General features: G+C 25.5%; 3 protein-coding genes across 3 annotated transcripts in view; 1 reads left to right on the top strand and 2 right to left on the bottom strand.

Annotated features, from left to right (window-relative positions):
• LOC129615499 (myb-like protein D) overlaps positions 1–3,730 on the bottom strand; it is a 49,393-nt gene extending 45,663 nt beyond the window's left edge. Inside the window, exon 1 of the mRNA XM_055530762.1 lies at positions 2,222–3,730. Coding sequence (XP_055386737.1) covers positions 2,222–3,247 — 1,026 coding nt within the window. The 5' untranslated portion in view covers positions 3,248–3,730. The remainder of the gene's footprint in view (positions 1–2,221) is intronic.
• A 2,061-nt stretch (positions 3,731–5,791) lies between these two features.
• LOC129615929 (uncharacterized) lies at positions 5,792–7,543 on the bottom strand. Its single transcript, XM_055531357.1, has 2 exons — positions 7,331–7,543; positions 5,792–7,266 (listed from the first exon to the last, which is right to left on the bottom strand). Exons 1-2 carry the CDS (start codon positions 7,343–7,345, stop codon positions 5,893–5,895), a joined length of 1,389 nt encoding a protein of 462 aa, XP_055387332.1. The 5' UTR covers positions 7,346–7,543; the 3' UTR covers positions 5,792–5,892.
• Positions 7,544–7,937: 394 nt separating this feature from the next.
• LOC129615575 (X-ray repair cross-complementing protein 5) lies at positions 7,938–10,947 on the top strand. Its single transcript, XM_055530834.1, has 5 exons — positions 7,938–8,139; positions 8,212–8,328; positions 8,384–8,622; positions 8,683–8,805; positions 9,084–10,947. Exons 1-5 carry the CDS (start codon positions 8,125–8,127, stop codon positions 10,807–10,809), a joined length of 2,220 nt encoding a protein of 739 aa, XP_055386809.1. The 5' UTR covers positions 7,938–8,124; the 3' UTR covers positions 10,810–10,947.
• Positions 10,948–18,715: the final 7,768 nt, after the last annotated feature.

The following is an 18,715-nucleotide window of genomic DNA, read 5'->3' on the forward strand; positions in this document are numbered from 1 at the left end:
TTAATTATTTTCTAAAACAAAAAATATTATTCATGTTTGTATATAAGCACATATTAAAATAAATATTTTAATTTTTAAATACATAGCTATATTTATATATTTAATTGGATTTCTTTAATGCATAAAGTATGACATCAGGTTTTCAAAAAAAGGACTACCCCCACAAAATAATTTCAAAAACTAAAAAACTTTTATACAACAAATTTTATATAAACAAATAATTTGTTAAGTAATATTAATTTTCCAAGATTTAAATTACTTATTAAAGGAATAATTAAAAGGATTTAAACACAAATCCTTTTTCTTTTTTCCAAAACTCCCATGAAACAAAAAGAATACTGTCGTCATTCCGATTAATATGGTGACAACATTATTTCATCAAAAGATACATTTACATTGTTTCAAATATTTATATATAGATACATACAAATGCATGTATACCTGCGTTTATATGTTTGTAAACATATGAACATAGATACATAGCTATTTATGTTTCATAACTAACAGAATGTAGTCTAAAATAAAGGAACACATTATATAGGGGTGTGTGGAGGGGCATGTACCTTATACAATTTGTTACCAACAGTTACAGACTAATTTAATAATCCTTCTCCTTTAAGCAAGTAGGTAGAAAAGCTTCAGTTAAATAAAGATGTGTAATGCAGCGCTATTCAATTATTGAACACGAAGGGCCAGAATTCATATTTATATTAGAACCAGAAATTTTTTTAAATAATTAAAAACAAGTAAAGTTAAAAAAAAATTGCCTTGTCCAGACGTTTTCTAAAATATGCCACACTGTTTTTTTCACCCAACTCAGGACCTATTTCGGACCTTAAACGGATCAGTTTTCTAAAGGATCCTTAAACAAAATGTGTACCAATATGACCAAATTTAGGAAGTTTCAATTTTGGTAGAAAAGGTCCTGGAAAAAACTTGCAAATTGTATTAACATGAATTCTTGTCATCCAGTAGAAGACTAAGAAAATTTATTTGGATTTGATTGGATGAATAAAACATATTAATTAACGGTTGGGAATTTGAACCAGATTATAATTTTTTGGCCCTTCCGCTTTGATATACTCAAATAATCAAACTCTGACATAATCAAATTTCAAGTACAATGTTATTATTGTGTAAATTCTATATTTACTACTTAAGTTATATGTACGACTATATGTATACACTTATCCACATAATACATTTATTATGGCATTGCATATCGACCAAATAAAATGTAAACAGTAGTGTGATTGTAACTGTTAAGGACATCTTGTACAAACCACAATATTTTATCTTTAGGTAAATACTATGCCTTATACTTTATACTTAAAGATATATTTTTTTAGAATAATAAAATATTCTATTTATAGAAATGTTTGCCTTATTATTTTAAGAATGTACCTACAGCTACATACATAAATGAAGAATTTTTAGCTTTAGTTTTGTGTGCATTTTAGATAATTTATTAAAAATTTCAAATTACTTGGAGTTTTAGTAAGTACACTTGTATATTATGTACTTGTGAATGTATTCACAAAATTTTGTTTTATAATTTTATGCATAATTTTTATTCTTATTGTTGTCGTTTAACCAAACAAAGAAACTACAACGAAGTATTTTAAGAAATTTCTTACGACATAAAATAGAAGATATTCTGATTTCTGAACTTTCTTATTTTTAGTTTTAATATTTTATTCTTTTAACACATTCCGTGTTTGTTTTGTATTTGGAAAAACTACAGAACAAAGTCTCCAAGGTTAAAAATTTCATTCATATTTTATTATTCATGAAAAATCAATACACATAAGAAAATAACTTTGTTTATAAAAAGTTTTCCTCTTTTACGCAATCAAACCAAAAAGTATTTTATAATAGATACATAATTATATAGAATACGTAAGCGTATTTATTAATAGAGTTTTTGATTAAAATTTTTAATCAAACTCTTTAGGATTAAATTGATTTTGAGTAGGTTCATAAGTAGATACCTAGCTATCCACCCAGTATAATCTTCTTCAACTATTTACAGGATAAAGAGGATCTTTAACAATATTTCGAAATTTTCGAATTTTCAATAATTACTGTTAGTAGAAAGAAAAAATGCCACATTTTCATTATAGATATATCCATATAAAATAATATGCCTATTCAACAAAAATCAATATTATATAATATGTACATATGATTTTATATATTTATATATTGGGAGGTCACTTACTTTTAAACCACCAACAAGTTCTAAAAATTTTATTATATCACCCAAGCTTGCTGTAAAACAGGAGCCTTTTTCTGGTTTTTCTAAATTACTATTTCCATTGTTTGTATTATTTCCTGACGATGTAGATGATGATGTTGACATATCTTGATCAATAGATAATGATGTTTCCTTTGAATTAGTATTATTTGTATTTCCTTTCGAAATATCAATTGGAGGTTTTTCAGTTGCAACTTTAGACATATTTTTTATATTTAAACTTTTGCTATTGCTATCACCTTTGAAAAAATTTACTATATTTTTATTAAATCTTAAACATTTACTAATGAGATTAGCACCAAAAATATTTGCACTATAAATTTTATTAATATTTCTAGAATTATTAATATTTTCAGCTAATATTATTGCCGGATCTTTTTCCAAATTTTCTCTGTTGTTGCCGTTCAATACTATATTTAAATTGAAACTAAAATAATTTTGAAAACAATTTATATTATTTATAAATTCTGTGATGAAATTGCTTAAAAGATTTGCACAACTTTCAGCTTTTAACGTAAAAAAATCACTGTCAAAATATCGTGAAAATTTACTTGTGTTTGTATCAACATTGTTTTGACATATCAAAAGATTATATGTAGCAGCAAATTCATTTGTTATCATTGAAGCTTTTATATTATGGTGTAGTCGTTGATTTTGTTTAATCTGGTTTCGGTATGGTTTTATGGTAGTAATTAGCTTGCTTCTATAAATATTCAAAATAGCTTTCAAAATTTTAGAAAGGAAAAATTCTCTGTTGTGAAGTTTTTCATTGAATGTTATCAGCTGCATTAAACCTGGTGCAATTTCTTCTTGATTTTCTTGGATATTTCTATTATTTCTATATATTCCAAAATTATTACGTTTTTTAAATGAAGTTTGTGGAGTTTTAATTAATGTGTTATTTAAAGGTAAAGCCGATGAAATAAATTTTGTTTGGCCAATTCTTCGTTGAAGTTTTAAATTAGTAAAGATTTCCTTAACATTCAACATGTTTCACTTATATGTGTTTAGGAGTTGATGAACATAAAAATTATTATAATATTCCAGTGTAAGCCAATTGAATGAAAATTTTGATTAAAAATATTTTTTATATAATTATAAGCGTAATTGATTTACTGCAGTCATTACTGGACATTTCTACGTCTAAAAACTTTTGCTTGGTTTTTCAAATTTTTTTCTAATTCAAATTAACACACAACCTTTTGTTGAAAATGGTATTTAAGTATAATTTCCAGTAGCATCTAATCTTATTTTTAATTTTTATGTGCTAATGGTAATTTTTTGAAAATATTCTAATTGTTCCATCATTTTTTTTTTCTTTTGTTAAAAGCTATTTTTAATGTTGACACAACCACAATTCATTTTATTCTGCTGAGGTACTTATATTATTCTTTTATTTTAACACTTTCATTTTAATTAAACTAATTTAATAAACCATTAACTAAACATTTTGCTGAAATTCCCCGCGCACCAAACCAAGGTATTAAACTAATCCTTTTTTATTATTTTTGTTTTTGTGAAGGAGATTAAAAAAAAAATGGTTTCCTCAAACGTCAAAATCACATGTAAATCAAAGTTCACATAAATGATTAGCAATCATTAAAAAATAAGCAAAAAAGCTTATAGATGTCGCCCTTTGTAATTTTCAAATAATTTTTTTTGAATTTTCTTTTTGCCGTTACTATTCTTTGGTTTTGCAATCATTATTGCAATTAGTATTTTTCACGGCTGACAAATTTTTGTAATGTCAAGGTATTTTTAGTTAAAATACAATATATAAAAGTAAATTACCAACAACAGTAAAAAGTTTTATTTTTTGAAATTTATTTAAATATTTAATTTGGTTTGAATTTCAACAGCTTCAGCTGTGTTTTCAAATTTATTATGTTTCAATTCACTATAGCACTTCCCATATGTTCAATTCACAATAGCACTTCCCATGTGTTCATAATTCACAATAGTACTTCACACGTTTTCATAATTCAATTCAAAAATATCAATAATTTATAATATTTGTTTAATTAATTTTTATACAAAATTATAATTTACAGTTAATACAAAATTTTAATTACAATGTTTTCTGTAGCAGCTCTGTCATTGCAAAGTGAATTTAACATAATCAATCCTACTATGAATTTCGTTCATAGCTGTGAAATTCGAAATATTACGAATATCATATTGTCAATTAAGAATTATTAACATTCTGCTCCGAATATTCGCAATACAATAATCATAATTACGAATATTCGTAAGTATGATTACTGTATTACTCCCCAAACTAACCCCTAAAAGTTTAAAGTAAAATAACCCCCAAAAGTTTTTAAATTTTCAAGTTTTGAATTTTTTTGTTTAAGTTTGCATTACTTTAACAAAGTTACCATGAAGGGAAATGAATTTATATTTGTCAAAAAAAAAAATTTTTCCCCTATTCAAAAATATTCAAAAACTAAGAAATTGCCAAAGTTCAAAAAAAAAATATTTGAATGTTATTAATAACATCCTTTTGTATGAAAGTTATTTACTGAAATAGCAACCAAAAAATTTAAATAAACATTTAACAGTTGAAATAAAATATTGATTTTGACTGAAAAAAGGTACTGCCATTGGTGATTCATAATTTCTAGGGAAGGAATTTGTGATTAAAGATTTCGATTATTCAAAAAGTCTACGTCGTAGCGTAATTCGTAGAATTCTACGAGTGGAATCCATGATAGGGCTGAATATCTTTTTTTGTTAAATTAATATTTGAACAATAAAAGAAAAATCTCATGAGTAGTTTAAACTTGTAAATGGAATGTAAATATTTTGTTTTATTATTTATGTAGGAGAAATAACTAAAACAAATTTATCACCTGTTATAAATTGGTCTTAGTTGTTTCTCCTACATTTTACTTAAACAAATATAGTATAGACTTAATACATTTCAGATTCGAAAAAATCACATTGCGGTTGCACAAGAAGTTTTTATGTAACATTGTATTGAACTAGGAACTAAAAGCGATTTTTCAAAAACAAATGGTTTGCATCTAAGATAAAAAAGCGTTTATCTTTAAATTAACTTCAAAATTTTCTTTTGAGAATTACTAACTACATATTTCAAAATCCTGAAACTATAAAGGAAATGGTTAGCTATACAATACAATTTAACAATAGTTTTTATTATGATTCGGGAATTACTTGGCGTTTTTTCAATTAGATATGCAATTTTATTTTTTGAGGTTAAAAAAGAAATAAAAAATTAATTTTTCTCTTACCACTTATCAACAGATTTTTTGTGATAGAGCTAACACAATTTATTCCCGCATTCGACACTACTTTCGATTTTTGCTACTAAGTTCACGCAATATGCGCATAGTAACATGTAGCGTATTTATGAAAATATATGTGTGTGTCTGATGCGTCGTAGATGCAATTAAGAAGATACCCCGGCTATATTTGGGTACAAAAAATTTCCAATTTCAAATGAAAATAAATTTTGGATGTTTTGAATCTTCTGAATATGTACATATTTATGAAAAATGTAATTCATTTACTTTATATCAAAATTTATTAATAACAATTAACATTTTTATGAAGCAATTTTAATTCAAGTTTCCAAGTTACTAAAACAAATTAAATCTTTGTACAAAAAAGGTTTATTCAATTTTGTAAAAATTTTCGGGCTCTTTATCTTCCATATCATCAAAAAAATCGCAATCTCTAGCCCATAGTAAACCTAATTCATTTTTAACAATTACATTTTTCCAGAAATCAAGCATTTTTTTCTCTATAATTTTGGACTTAAAAATTTTAATCCAACTATTATAATCGTAAGGATTATAGAAACATGCTTCTTCTCTGTAAGCTTTAAGAGCTTCTGCGGCTTTTTCCAGTTCAGGTATTTCTTCTTCGAATAGTAAGCGATTGATTATAGTTTGGATTTGGTTACTAAGATCATCAAATATGTCCATTTTTACATCATCCTCTTCAGGATCTATTTCTTCTACCTCTTTTTTAACCAGATTTCTGTAATCTTCTGCTGGTGTCAAGATCCCAACTTTGAGCGATTTAATATGGTCCTTTGATGTTTGAGAATCGATTTTATAAAATTTTTGGGGCTCCTCATCTTCCATATCATCGAAAAAATCACAATCTCTTGCCCATAATAGGCCCAACTCATTTTTAACAATAACTTTTTCCCAAAAACTAAACATTTTGCGTGTTAAAATTAGGTTTTTGATTTCTACAATCCAGTCATTGTAGTCATAAGGATTGTAAAAGCAAGCTTCATCCCTGTATATTTTTATATCCCTGGCAAGCTTATTATAATCTAAATCGGCTGAATTCAATATCGCTTCTTTTAAAATATCCCGAATTTGTTTGCTTAAATTATCAAAAATTGTAATCTTTTTATTTTCTTCATCTGGATCAATTTCCTCCACTTTCTCTTTAACTAATTTCAAATAATGATCTGCCGAGGTCACCTTGTCTTTCTTTACATTTTGAGTTGATTTCGCGTCATTTGATTTTGGAGAGCAATTTTTTGTTTCCTGAGGGTCAACTTTATCACTTGTAAGTTTTATCCTTTTATTACTGTCATCCGAATCATTTTTGATTTTGTAAAATTCTATGGGCTCTTTGTCCTCAATGTCGTCAAAGAAATCACAATCTCTTGCCCATAATAACCCTAATTGGTTTTTAACAATTATTTCTTCCCAAGCATCAACCATTTTTCTTTCTATTAAATTACTTTTGATTTCTCTAATCCAATCATTATAATCATATGGATTATAAAAACAGGCTTCATCGCGATATGTTTTGAAGGTAGCCAAAAGTTTTTCCTTAGGAACCGGTGGTGTTTTGAAGAGGATTTTATTTATAACTGAACGCATTTCAGCACTATATTTGTCAAAATTTGAGATTCTTTCGTCATCATCTACACAATTTTCAACATTTTCCTTAATTAGCTTTTCAAAATCTTCAACCGGCGTTTCTTCTGTTATAAGAATTTCTTTTTCCACATCAATTTCCTAAAAACAAATGACGTCATTATTACTCATTTTTTACTACTTTTTTTTTATAAATTGAAATAACCTTCTTAGCTGCCATTTTGTAATTATTAATTCTTGAGGAGCAGACTGATTATAAGCCAAATCTTTTAATTTGGAACTCTAAGTACGTACATAAATAAATTATTTTTTATAACGAAAAAATTTTCGAAAATTTATTAAGTTTTAGTCCAAACAACAATTATAGTTTTTATGACGGTTTGTTGATAGATATTACTTCACCTTCAACATATGTTATATATATTATTGAATGGTGAATAATATTTGTTCGTTTCTGATGCCACAAATTACAGCTACTAACATATTCACAATGTAATCATACAATTCACAATTGTTGGCAATTTAGTTTATTTTTAAAATTAATTTTCCAAATATTATAAATTTTCAACCATTACAATAATCTAAAAAAAGGTTTCTTAAAACAAGAAGAACATCATATATGATGACTATAGTTTTCCTATTTATCTCCGCTGGATGCAACATAAAAATAAAATTAAATTTAGTTACTTTTTTAGTTTAAAAACTTTCAACATTATTAAATGACACTTATATGTCAAATGTCTGTCATGTCACATTTGGCCCATATAAGTTTTGTTTTGTTTGATTGAGTATAAAAGTAAGATGTCATTAAACGTATGTTGGGAAATTATATCCGATATTGTTAAACTTTAATATTTTGAATTACACAAATTACATTTAGATATTCGTTATTTAAATTTATTATTCAGATACAACAGTGATATTTAGAATTTATATCGAAGCACATGGTTCTTATTTCAGTTCTTTCATATAGCGGATTTCAAAATAAAACAAAAATTAATGGCGCAAACTAAGGTAAGAGATCAACAATATGAAATTATGACCAATTTTAAAAACGTATGTACATATGTATGTATTACATTGCAGGAAGGAGTTATAGTTATATTAGATGTTTCTAAAAAGACTAGAGAAAAAGAAGAAAAAGCTGAAAACACGTTTTTTGAAAAACAGAAAGAATGTTGCATTAAATTTCTTCAACAGAAGGTACATTGTTAACACATTTTTAATTTGGTAAAAATGTTAAAACCGTAAGTTTTAGATATTTGTTGGTAAGAAGGATGAAGTTGCTTTTGTTCTGTTGGGAGCTGAAAACACTGATAATGAATTAAATATAAACCTTGGTGGTTATGACAACATTGTTGAAGCGTTTTCAATGCAAATACCTAGTTGGACAATGCTAACTTCAATCGTAAATTCAATTGATCAAGAGAAGGGATCAGAAACTGCAGATTGGATGGATAGTCTCGTTGTAGCTTTAGACATTTTAAAAAGAGAAGAGTAATTAAAAAAGAAAAAAATAAATTATAGCTCTAAATTTAAATATTTGTTTGATTTCAGGTCAAAACGTTTCAAATATTTAAAAATAATATTATTTCATCAATTCTTGTATCCTATAGATGAGAGCAATTCAGAAGCAGTTATAGAACGTTTAAAGGAAACCAACGTCGACCTTGTGATTATGTAAGTACCTATTCAATAAAGCAGCATCTACAAAAATTTGTGTATAGATTTTGCTTTCTGACATTGTAAATGTTTATGCCATGTCCTATTTCAGTAGTTCAAATGAAGTAGGTTTTTTTTATTTTAAACTAGATACATGTATGCTTCATTATGCATATTAAACTTTGCTTTTAGGGTAGGTATTGGTTTGCAATTAAAATCTACATATATTACATTTCTAACCTTTAAATTTTTTCAACTATTAAAGTCTATTAAATAAAATTTATTTCATTTTGTAGAAGTAATTATGTGAAATATAAAGACGATCCTACTACAAATATTGTAAAACCATTTTTCTCAAGTTTGATGGAAAAAACTGAAGATCAGATTATGTCTGAAAAATTAGCAAGAAGTGTACTAGACCAAACTGATGGGGTATTGTGTAATTTCGATATTGCCCTTTCTCGTATGTCATACGGTTTAAAACCCAAGGGCAGACCATGGTTTTGGTACTCAACGCTTGATATTGGAACTAAAATAAAAATTCACATTGGAGTAACAATAAGTATTAAATCAGAAACCCTTTTACAATTTAAAACGCAAAGTGCAAAACCCCATTCGATTTCTTGGCTTGCAACAGAATATTTTCAAAATGGTGAAAAAATGAAAATGGAAACCGAATCAAATATATCCAGCGATTCTTCTTCTTTTTCAAATGAACAAGCAAAAAAACAATTTGCGTTTGAGGAGCTAATTGACGGCTATATGTTAGGATCAACAGCAGTACCCTATGAGAAAAGTTTACCTACAACAAAACAGGGTATGCAATGCATTGGTTTTACTCAGAAATCTAATGTTTTACCTCAATATATTTTCGGTAGTGCAACGTATTTGGTATTTGCAAAACAAACAATGGAAACATCAGTGAAAATGATGGATGCTTTAGTTAAAGCTCTTAATAAAAATAATATGGTAATGATAGGTCGCAGAGTGTACAGAGATGGTTTACGCCCAAAATTTGTAGCTTTGTTTCCAAACACAGAACAAAAATATCCGTGTTTAACTTTGTTCGAATTATATTGCTCTGAACAACATGTGAACTGGCAATTTGCACCTTTAAAATCTAAAAGAACAGAACCTACTGAAGAGCAATATAAAGCTATCGATGATTTAATGGATGCGATGGATCTTGATGACGACTTAAGCTCGAATGGTGAAGTTCGTGATTGTTATGAAAAGAGTTTATTGCCATTGAATAATTTACCAAATGTAGCAAATGAATACATTTGTCAAGTAGCAACTGAACGTATTATTGAAGAAACTAAGGAAATAACGTTGTCATTGCGAGGAAGAGATAATATTTTGAATGTACCTGAAAAAGTTTACAAAAAAACAGAAGAACCTCTAGAAAGAATAAAAGAACTTTTCCCATTAGAAGAGATTAAAAAAGAAATTAAGAAGGAATTAATTAGGCATGTTGGTAATATTGATAGCCATGAGGTTAATAATGACATTGAAATCGAAAGAAAACCATTAGAATATAAAAAACTAATATCTATTGGAACTGTAACGCCAGCTGAAGATTTTAAAAAACTAATAAAGAGTGAAGTTGAAGATTTGGGTCCAGAAAAACTAGATCAAAAAACTCCAATATTTGATAAACTTACAAGACAAATTCAGGAAGTGTTAAAAGATTTGATTTTTAAAACTATATCTTTACAATATGAAAAAATTACAAATACTTTAAAGATGTACCGGGATGAAGCTGCACAATATAATCCATATGACTTTAACGATTTTATTAGAGAAATAAAAGCTATAGCTATTAATCGTAAAATGCACGAATTTTGGAATGATGTGGTAGTTAAAAATCAACTGGGCCTGTTGTCATCAAAAGATTGTAATTTCTTTAATGAATTAGACGATGTTAAAGATATAAATGAATTTTACAAAATCAATGTTGAAAAACAAATAGACACTACTGAAAATGAAGGAAATATTGACGATTTATTTAATGACATGTAAGAATTTTAATTTGAATTTAATACTGAAACGCATATGTACATATGTAAATGAAAAGATTAAAAACTTTTTTATATTATATAGTTAATATTATATTATGAAATGAATATTTGTTAAAATATAATTGGAAACAAATTGCTATTTCATTAATTTTTCAATATTTAATTTATAAGTTGATAAATATCTAATTAATAAGTTAGGATGTCTATCTACTACTCCAAACTCTGTTAAGAAAAATATCGCAATTTTAACTTTATACTCGTAACAGCATTAAATTTTTTCTGCAAATGTGTACATATCGAATTTGTAGTTTTTGCAGAGCTTATTTAAATTATATATTTGAATTTTAAATTAAAAATCCATACGCAAACTGCAAATAATTAACTTAAAGCGCTTCAAATATTAAATTATGAGCTCTTATTAATTGACAGTTATAAAACTAACTTGGAATCAAAAACTTTTAATTTTTTTACCTTGTTTTATGTTTTTTTAAAAATATTTATGTTTATAAACATACCAGATTAAGACCATATCACCAAGCGATTTTAGATTTCAAGTAATTTGTGATCAAATTATAGTTATTATCTTAATTTCTTTTCTTCATCAATTATAGGTATCTCCGTTTCTCAATTTGTATTCATTTTCTAAATCTTTTCTCCTCTATCAAATTTTTATTCTATACATAGTATTAAAGTATTATATTTTATAATCAATGATTGCGTGTAAATAATTTTTGTTTTGAGAAAGAAGAAAAAAACAAACTAAGACTGAAGAGTTAAACAACACCATATTTTAGATTGATATCATGCTATAATTCTCTGCCAATAATTTTAAATTTTGCCATAAACTATAATATAGAATTGCAGCACCATATAATCTGATACGTTTTTTCTTTTCACTTCTTATATCGTTATTTTTGCTTTTCTACGTTCTTTTATTGTTTTTGGATTAGTATTTGCGATTTCTTACTATATTTTCTAATATTTCTTTTTTTTATATAAACCGCTTTTAAGGCTTTATGTTTCTGCATTTTGCATAACTTTCCCGTGTTGTACTATTTCTAGGTTTACCTTCAAAACAATACCGAAATTGTCTAAGAGTTTGTAATCAATTATGTAATTGATTGAGTATTTTTTAACTACAAATAACTTAATTTTATGTTAATTTTTTTGATCCTTCCTAAATCAGAATTCCCACGGCATTTTGTAAAAATTTTAAAATAGCGACAAAACTGTATGACTTCGTCTGAACCTTTAAAGCATCGTAAATGTGAATAATGGATGGTGACTCAATTTTGTATATTTTTGGAAGAGGATAAATAATATGAAAAATATTTCTAACATAATATAAATGTTATGTTATTACCTATACTTACATTTCAATAAAAAAGGGTTAGAAAATATAAAGAAAGTCCGATATGTAGGTGTGCGTCGGGAAATTGAGAAATATCAAATTCTTAGTTTTCTAGTTATTATAAAATATCTATTTAGTTATATTCCATACATATGAATTTATTCTCATCTTTAATAATATAATAGTACCTAGATGCTTTAAGTAAAAATGGTGCCTCCAGTTATTCTATTATAAAATTATTTTTCTTAACGGCGGATTTCGTTTCAAATTGAGAATGTAAAAGTAGAGAAAAACTTAAAATTAAAGTTAGTAAACAAGTGATAAAATGTAAAATTACTTTTCGTTTTTACATTACATTTTGTTCCTATCTTAGGCTAAAAAAAAATAAAATTTTAAAGGAATTACTCGTATACATTTCTTTATTATTGGTTTTATATTGCATGCCATAAAAATAAAGTAGAATAAGATTTATATCACGACATTCAAAATTTCTATCGTACGCTTAGTATTAAAATGTTTAAACACAACCTCCTTAACGCGATTATATGATTATAATTTATTGCAAATATTTTTCATCATTTTATTTTTCCTAAATTATCAAGATTTATTAATCGTTTTAAAATAATATCAAGGTTTAAGTATAGTATTATTTGTAGGGTTTTGTTTTTTGTTATTATCATTAAATTTGTGTTTGCAAATATTAGTTTAAGTACAGTGTTTATAGAAGAATTATGTATTTTGGAAATTGAAAAAGGAAAATATTTGAACTTATTAAAGAACAAACGATGTTTATACAAAAACCATAGAATTTCGAGGATTTGTTTTTTGATAGAATGGAAAACATAAAAAGATGTACCTCAATTATACTTTTTTTTTTATGTCCCATTAAAACAGTTCACAATTTATAATATCAGTTCTGCTGGTGCTTAGTTTAAGGTGAAAATTTGTTAGAAATTATTTCCAATTAAAGATATTAAAAAATTAAAGATGAGGTAAAGTAATCTGATTTAATTAAGGTTATCAAATCTGTGTGCATATAACAATTTTCCTGTTTTATAGGTGTTAGTTTGCATAGGTCTAAGTAATAACTTTTGTAAAAATCTATATTTTTCCCTGTGAATATCTTTTCAACTTTTCTCTACATTGTATTGATAACAACTTTTTCGACGCATATAGTCACTTATACCAAAACAAAGTGGTTTGCTTTAACTAAAATATAATTTTTTTCATATATATATATTTCTTGTACAAAATTTCACATTATAAGGAAAAAAAATTTAGCGCTACGCTTAAAGCGTTTGTATAAAGAATCAGTGATTTCTGATTTGTTTCTTTCTATTTCTTTGAAATATTTTACCCCGAAGGTTACAAATTACATAGTTTAACAAAGTTGGAGGAAAGTTAGACATACAAATCGGCAAACTTATATATTATTTTATTTATAATATATGTTATAAATTTATATTATACATATACATACGTTTTGCATTATACAAATTAATATCTAATTTCAAATGAACATATCGATTTTTAAGCACATTGCCTTTATAAAATTTTTGATTATTATATAAATAAAATTTCAATTTAAACATGACGAAGAGAGCAAATTTATAGAAAGCCCAACAAACATTTCAGTCAAACTTAGAATGTGAGGTTTTCCGATGAGATGAGTTTTTTGGTCTAGGATTCTCAGTAAACAAATTTATTTAGGGAACTTCTATTTTGATATTAAAAACCAAAGGATTACGCCGCATTAAATGCATTTTTTCGTTGCCTGTTTTGCCGATTCATGGCCTGTATTACACAATTCAGCAATCTCAACTCATAAACTGAATTTTATCTGAACATCGTATTATTTTGCATTATTTACTTTATTTTATGAAAGTAGTTTCTTGGTTCGATGATCTAAGTTATAAGTTACAACAATAATTGCCTTGAGCATTCCAAGTTTATGTGTATATACAATGTTGTCAATATTAAATCTCTTATATAACATTAATTTTACTATTGATTATCATTGCATTAACTGTAAGTGTTTTGTCAATACCCAACATTTATAAGATTTCGGTAAATTTATTCACCTCAAATGTAATGGTTTACAATTTGTTGCTAATAAATATTTTATTTTAAAAGTGCCTAGTGGCCCGTAAAATTAATAGAACAATAAATAAATATGTACTTAATATACATAAATACATACATAATATGTACATGTATAGAGTTTTAAAATATTTTTATTTTTTTAAAAGAAGAAGCAAGTGTTAAAAAGTTAACAAAACAGCATGAAATTTAAAAATGCGTGTTTAAAATTTTTTAATAAATACGAGGTTTTTTTTTCATTACTTTTTTTTTTGTTTGACAGCTGCTTTTAAAACCGTCTAATCATGCGAAATTCAAACAAAGTAAAATGAACTGAAATATGAATGCGAAATGATAAATGTCAATTTAGACTTACAATTTTTTAAAAGTTTTATTAAAAAGTCTGCAAATTAGAAGCAGAAGAATATTAATATGAACATAAGTTGACCATTTGAACTTTTCGTAATAAATATTTTGTAGAAATTTTTACTTTTACAATGTCTAGAAAAAAACCATGTACAAACATGTACGGAGATATTTCAATCACAATATGAAAGTTAGAATTGTATTATAATAATAAAATTACTTTTTCTTTTCAAATTTATTTTTACATTGCAGATTTTTATGAGAAATCAATGCTAACAACAATATTAATTAACAATATTAATTCTTACAAAATTAATTTTAAAATTTACTGTATATTTATTACGGTATATTTGTATTATTTACAGAATTTTCTGTAGCATTTATTAGTACCTTCACTATTTATTTATATTATAAAAGTTCAAAAGTTCATTCTCAATTCTGTTTATTTTCAAACAAAAGTCTCATGCAAGGGACACACTCTGTATAATATAAAAATTATAGATCAATTTAATTTTTTACGTACATATGAACGAATGCTTGCTCCAGCCGTTTATAAATATGTATGTTTTGTAAGTTCATAATATATATTAACTACGGGCACTGATAATAATTAATATATATATGTAGGTGTTTACTTACATAATACGTTATGAAAATTTTGACATATTAATTTATTACATGCGATTATTTTTTATTTTTATTTTTAGGAATTAATTCGAATATTTACATACATACATATACATATAAAGGTAATGGGTAATTAAAGAGTTATACTTCAAGAGTTAATGTTGAAAGCTAGGAAAAATTGATTAAGAAAAAACATTTTTTTTTTCATATTTTAATTCTACAACAAAACTCGTAGTGATATTGAAGGTATATGAAGTTATAAAAAGATGTCATTTTTGATAAAATGTCATGCAATATTTTATTTATAAAATTTTCTTTTCATCGAAAATTGAATATTATCTAAACAGAAATATTATGAAGCTTATGTGTAAAATGAATGAGTGCAGTGCAGTGCAAACCCCTTTCATGTTTAACTACTTAAAGAAAAATTATTCAGCTTCTTCAGAAGGTAGTTATGTTTGTATGTAATAGTTTCTGGATTATTCAGATTATCTAGTGGAAGTAAAAGTATAAAGAAGAATTATGATAATAACCATTAATGACATAAAGTAAAACAGGTGCAATTAATACAAGTTTAAAATTTTTTTACTAAGTGTGAATCAAACAAATATATATGTATGTAGTTAAAGGTTTAATTAAGAGAAGCAAGAAATTGTGATAAAACTATATATATATATATATGCAGATGTTCGTCGCTGCAAATAGTCAAAAGTTTTTTAATTATTCAATTTTTAAGTTGTCTAATATGCCTTCGATTTGGTGAAGATTTTTTTGGATGACAATTCTTTTCGTAATATATTTATTAATTTTTCACTGAGGAAGTGAAATTTTTCAAATATATAAGTCTAAACCATTTTTCGTATTACATTAACGTGTTTGGGTAAGTATGACATAAATTAAATATGCGTTTTAATTGTGACACAAAGCTTAAAATAAATTAAAAACATTTAATTACAGAAAATTTTCATTAAGAGTCTTCTATAATATGGGTATTAATGAAACAACACATAAACGGTTTGTGGACTACTTTGGGAATAGGTTACAATACAATATTCTGAAGTTAATAAATTGAGTGAAGAGCAAAAAGTAAATTCCGGAGTAGTGCAAAGAAGTTCCCTTTGGTTTTACTCTATTGCTATGCTACGTAAATGAAAAAAAAAAACTTAGAATATATATGGCTAATGTACTACTTATATGTAATTCAAAAATTAACACAAGGAAGAATGTTACACCAACATAGAATTGGAAATGCAAATTCTAAAGCATGGTTTGCCATGCTTTAGAATTTGCATTTACATATGACAACAAATTAATAATTTTCCATTTTTAATAGTTAATTGTTTTTTCTATAAAATTTTCTAAATTATTGCGTATTTCAAATGAAGTATATAATATGGATATTTTACCTTTGTATAAATACCAATGGACATTGGGGAACTGTCAATGATAAAAATAAGAATAACACAACTTTATTTATAAGCTAGAAAAAAAAACGAAACTAGCTTTTTTTCCATAATTTTTTTATAGATTTTTTTTTAGTTTTTTATATTTGATTCAAAACAATTTTCTTTCCTTTTTAAATTTAAAAGGAAAAAAAGCAAAATATTAATGGTTGTAATTGTAAAAAACAGCGTGACCATAATTGAGTATAAAAAGTAATTTATTATTATCAAGTTAAAAATCCGTCAATCTGAACGACTAAAAGTTAATTTTAGCTGTTTATAAGTTTTAAAAACCCAATTAATCAATAAATCTTTTTTTTTTTACAAAATAATTAATTTCAACCAAGGTGTGAGAGATTAAATTATACAACTTATTACAGTAAAGAAATATCTAAATTTATTATACTACTTTGAAAAAAAAACTTGGCAAAAAATTTAGGTATATTTAAACGAACAATTATTTATTTAAATTGTTTATTTAAAATTCAACATGTTCATGTATAATATTTTAATTTACAGGTGATAACGTGAATTTTTTCTCCTTACACTATTCTTTATATTAGTTTACTTATTAGTTATAAGTAGTATTATTGGTAGACAATTCTGAGGAAACCGAATTTAACCGAATCTGTAAATTTTTATAATTTTTGTAATTTTTTAAAGATTAATTTCAACAGTTCTTTTAGTACAGCTTCATATTCTGTAATAATATCCTTGTAGCTGCCGTTCCAAAATTAATGTCGCTTTCCGGATTTGAATATAATTAGGATAAGTTAAAATAAGTGTGCAGTTATAATTTGACTATTGCATTTATTACTTAATTTATTAATACATTACATGTAATTTAACAAATTTTGTAATTTTTAAAACAAACAAATATGGTATTAAAATAAATTATTGAATTACTAAAAGAATGAGCCCTTCTATATTTAAAAAAACTTCTTTAATATTAATACGAAAAACTGTTGACTAAAAATTACTTGTACGTGCGTCCTTTTTAAATCATTAAATTTTTTTTTTCGTTTCCTTTCTTCATTTTCAAAACTCAATGATTACTTAAGAAATTACTCATTAAAATAATGTTCTAGCATATGGTTATACTATAAAAAAAACTCTTAAGTACATTTAATTTTAAATAAAATTGTAATCATTTCAATTTGTGTTAATTAAAGTAGATATAGCAATAAAAAATACATTCAATAAATGGTTAATCATACAAGCACAACATAATAAAAGAAAAAATTAGCAAGTAAAACATGTTAAATAGCGCAAACTAATCGTCACGAGTAAAAATATCTCAAGCATAATGTACAAATCGCATACCTAAGCATATACATATATCTATATATTTGCTAATATTTATGTATAATACACATATATAAAATTACATTTTATTACATAAAAGTATCAATCGATACGAAATTGATTAAATTTTCAATTTATAAAATTATTTTTGGAGTCAGTCAGCAGCTACTTATAAAGTAAGTAGTAAAATAAAAGTTTAAGCGCAGAAAAAAAGGAAAAAATCATAAAAATAAAGAAAGCAAAACTAAAAAAAAAGAAAAATTAAACAGACCTAGACGAGACACGGTTCAATTCTTCTTATATGACACGATGATCGTCGTGGATGACGATGGTGATAACAAGAAGAGAAAAAAAAAAGTATTTTGTGCCTTTTTTAAAGTGGCATGTCATGGAATTGCAGGAATGGAAAAATGCCATAAAATGCGGCAACAAGTTTTTAAGTTGTTAAACAATTTTGTAAAAAAAAACTATAGTTGCACTTTTAATTTTTTTTTTCTTGTATTTCTACCATTTTAATATTTTCTTTCCCTTTAAAGAACAAAAATAACTTGTTAAAATATTTTGTTGTAATGTAAGAAGTTGAGAACTGTTGCTGCTATTACAAATCACCATCATCTTTATCTATAGTCATTGTTGTCCAGTCTCTTTTTGTCCTTGTCATCACCATATAGCATCATCATAATTAAAATCCAATCAATTATATGTTTCATTTAAAGCTAAAATATAGAGGTCGAAGA

Source organism: Condylostylus longicornis, unplaced genomic scaffold, assembly GCF_029603195.1.
Source record: "Condylostylus longicornis isolate FDR11 unplaced genomic scaffold, ASM2960319v2 ptg000005l, whole genome shotgun sequence".
Taxonomy (NCBI): Eukaryota; Metazoa; Arthropoda; class Insecta; order Diptera; family Dolichopodidae; genus Condylostylus; species Condylostylus longicornis.

Bases quoted from the DNA above. Each gene is read 5' to 3' on its own strand.
- LOC129615575 (XM_055530834.1), top strand. The intron at 8,623-8,682 runs GTAATTAAAAAA...GTTTGATTTCAG, and splicing joins GACATTTTAAAAAGAGAAGA to GTCAAAACGTTTCAAATATT. The intron at 8,806-9,083 runs GTAAGTACCTAT...TTCATTTTGTAG, and splicing joins AACGTCGACCTTGTGATTAT to AAGTAATTATGTGAAATATA.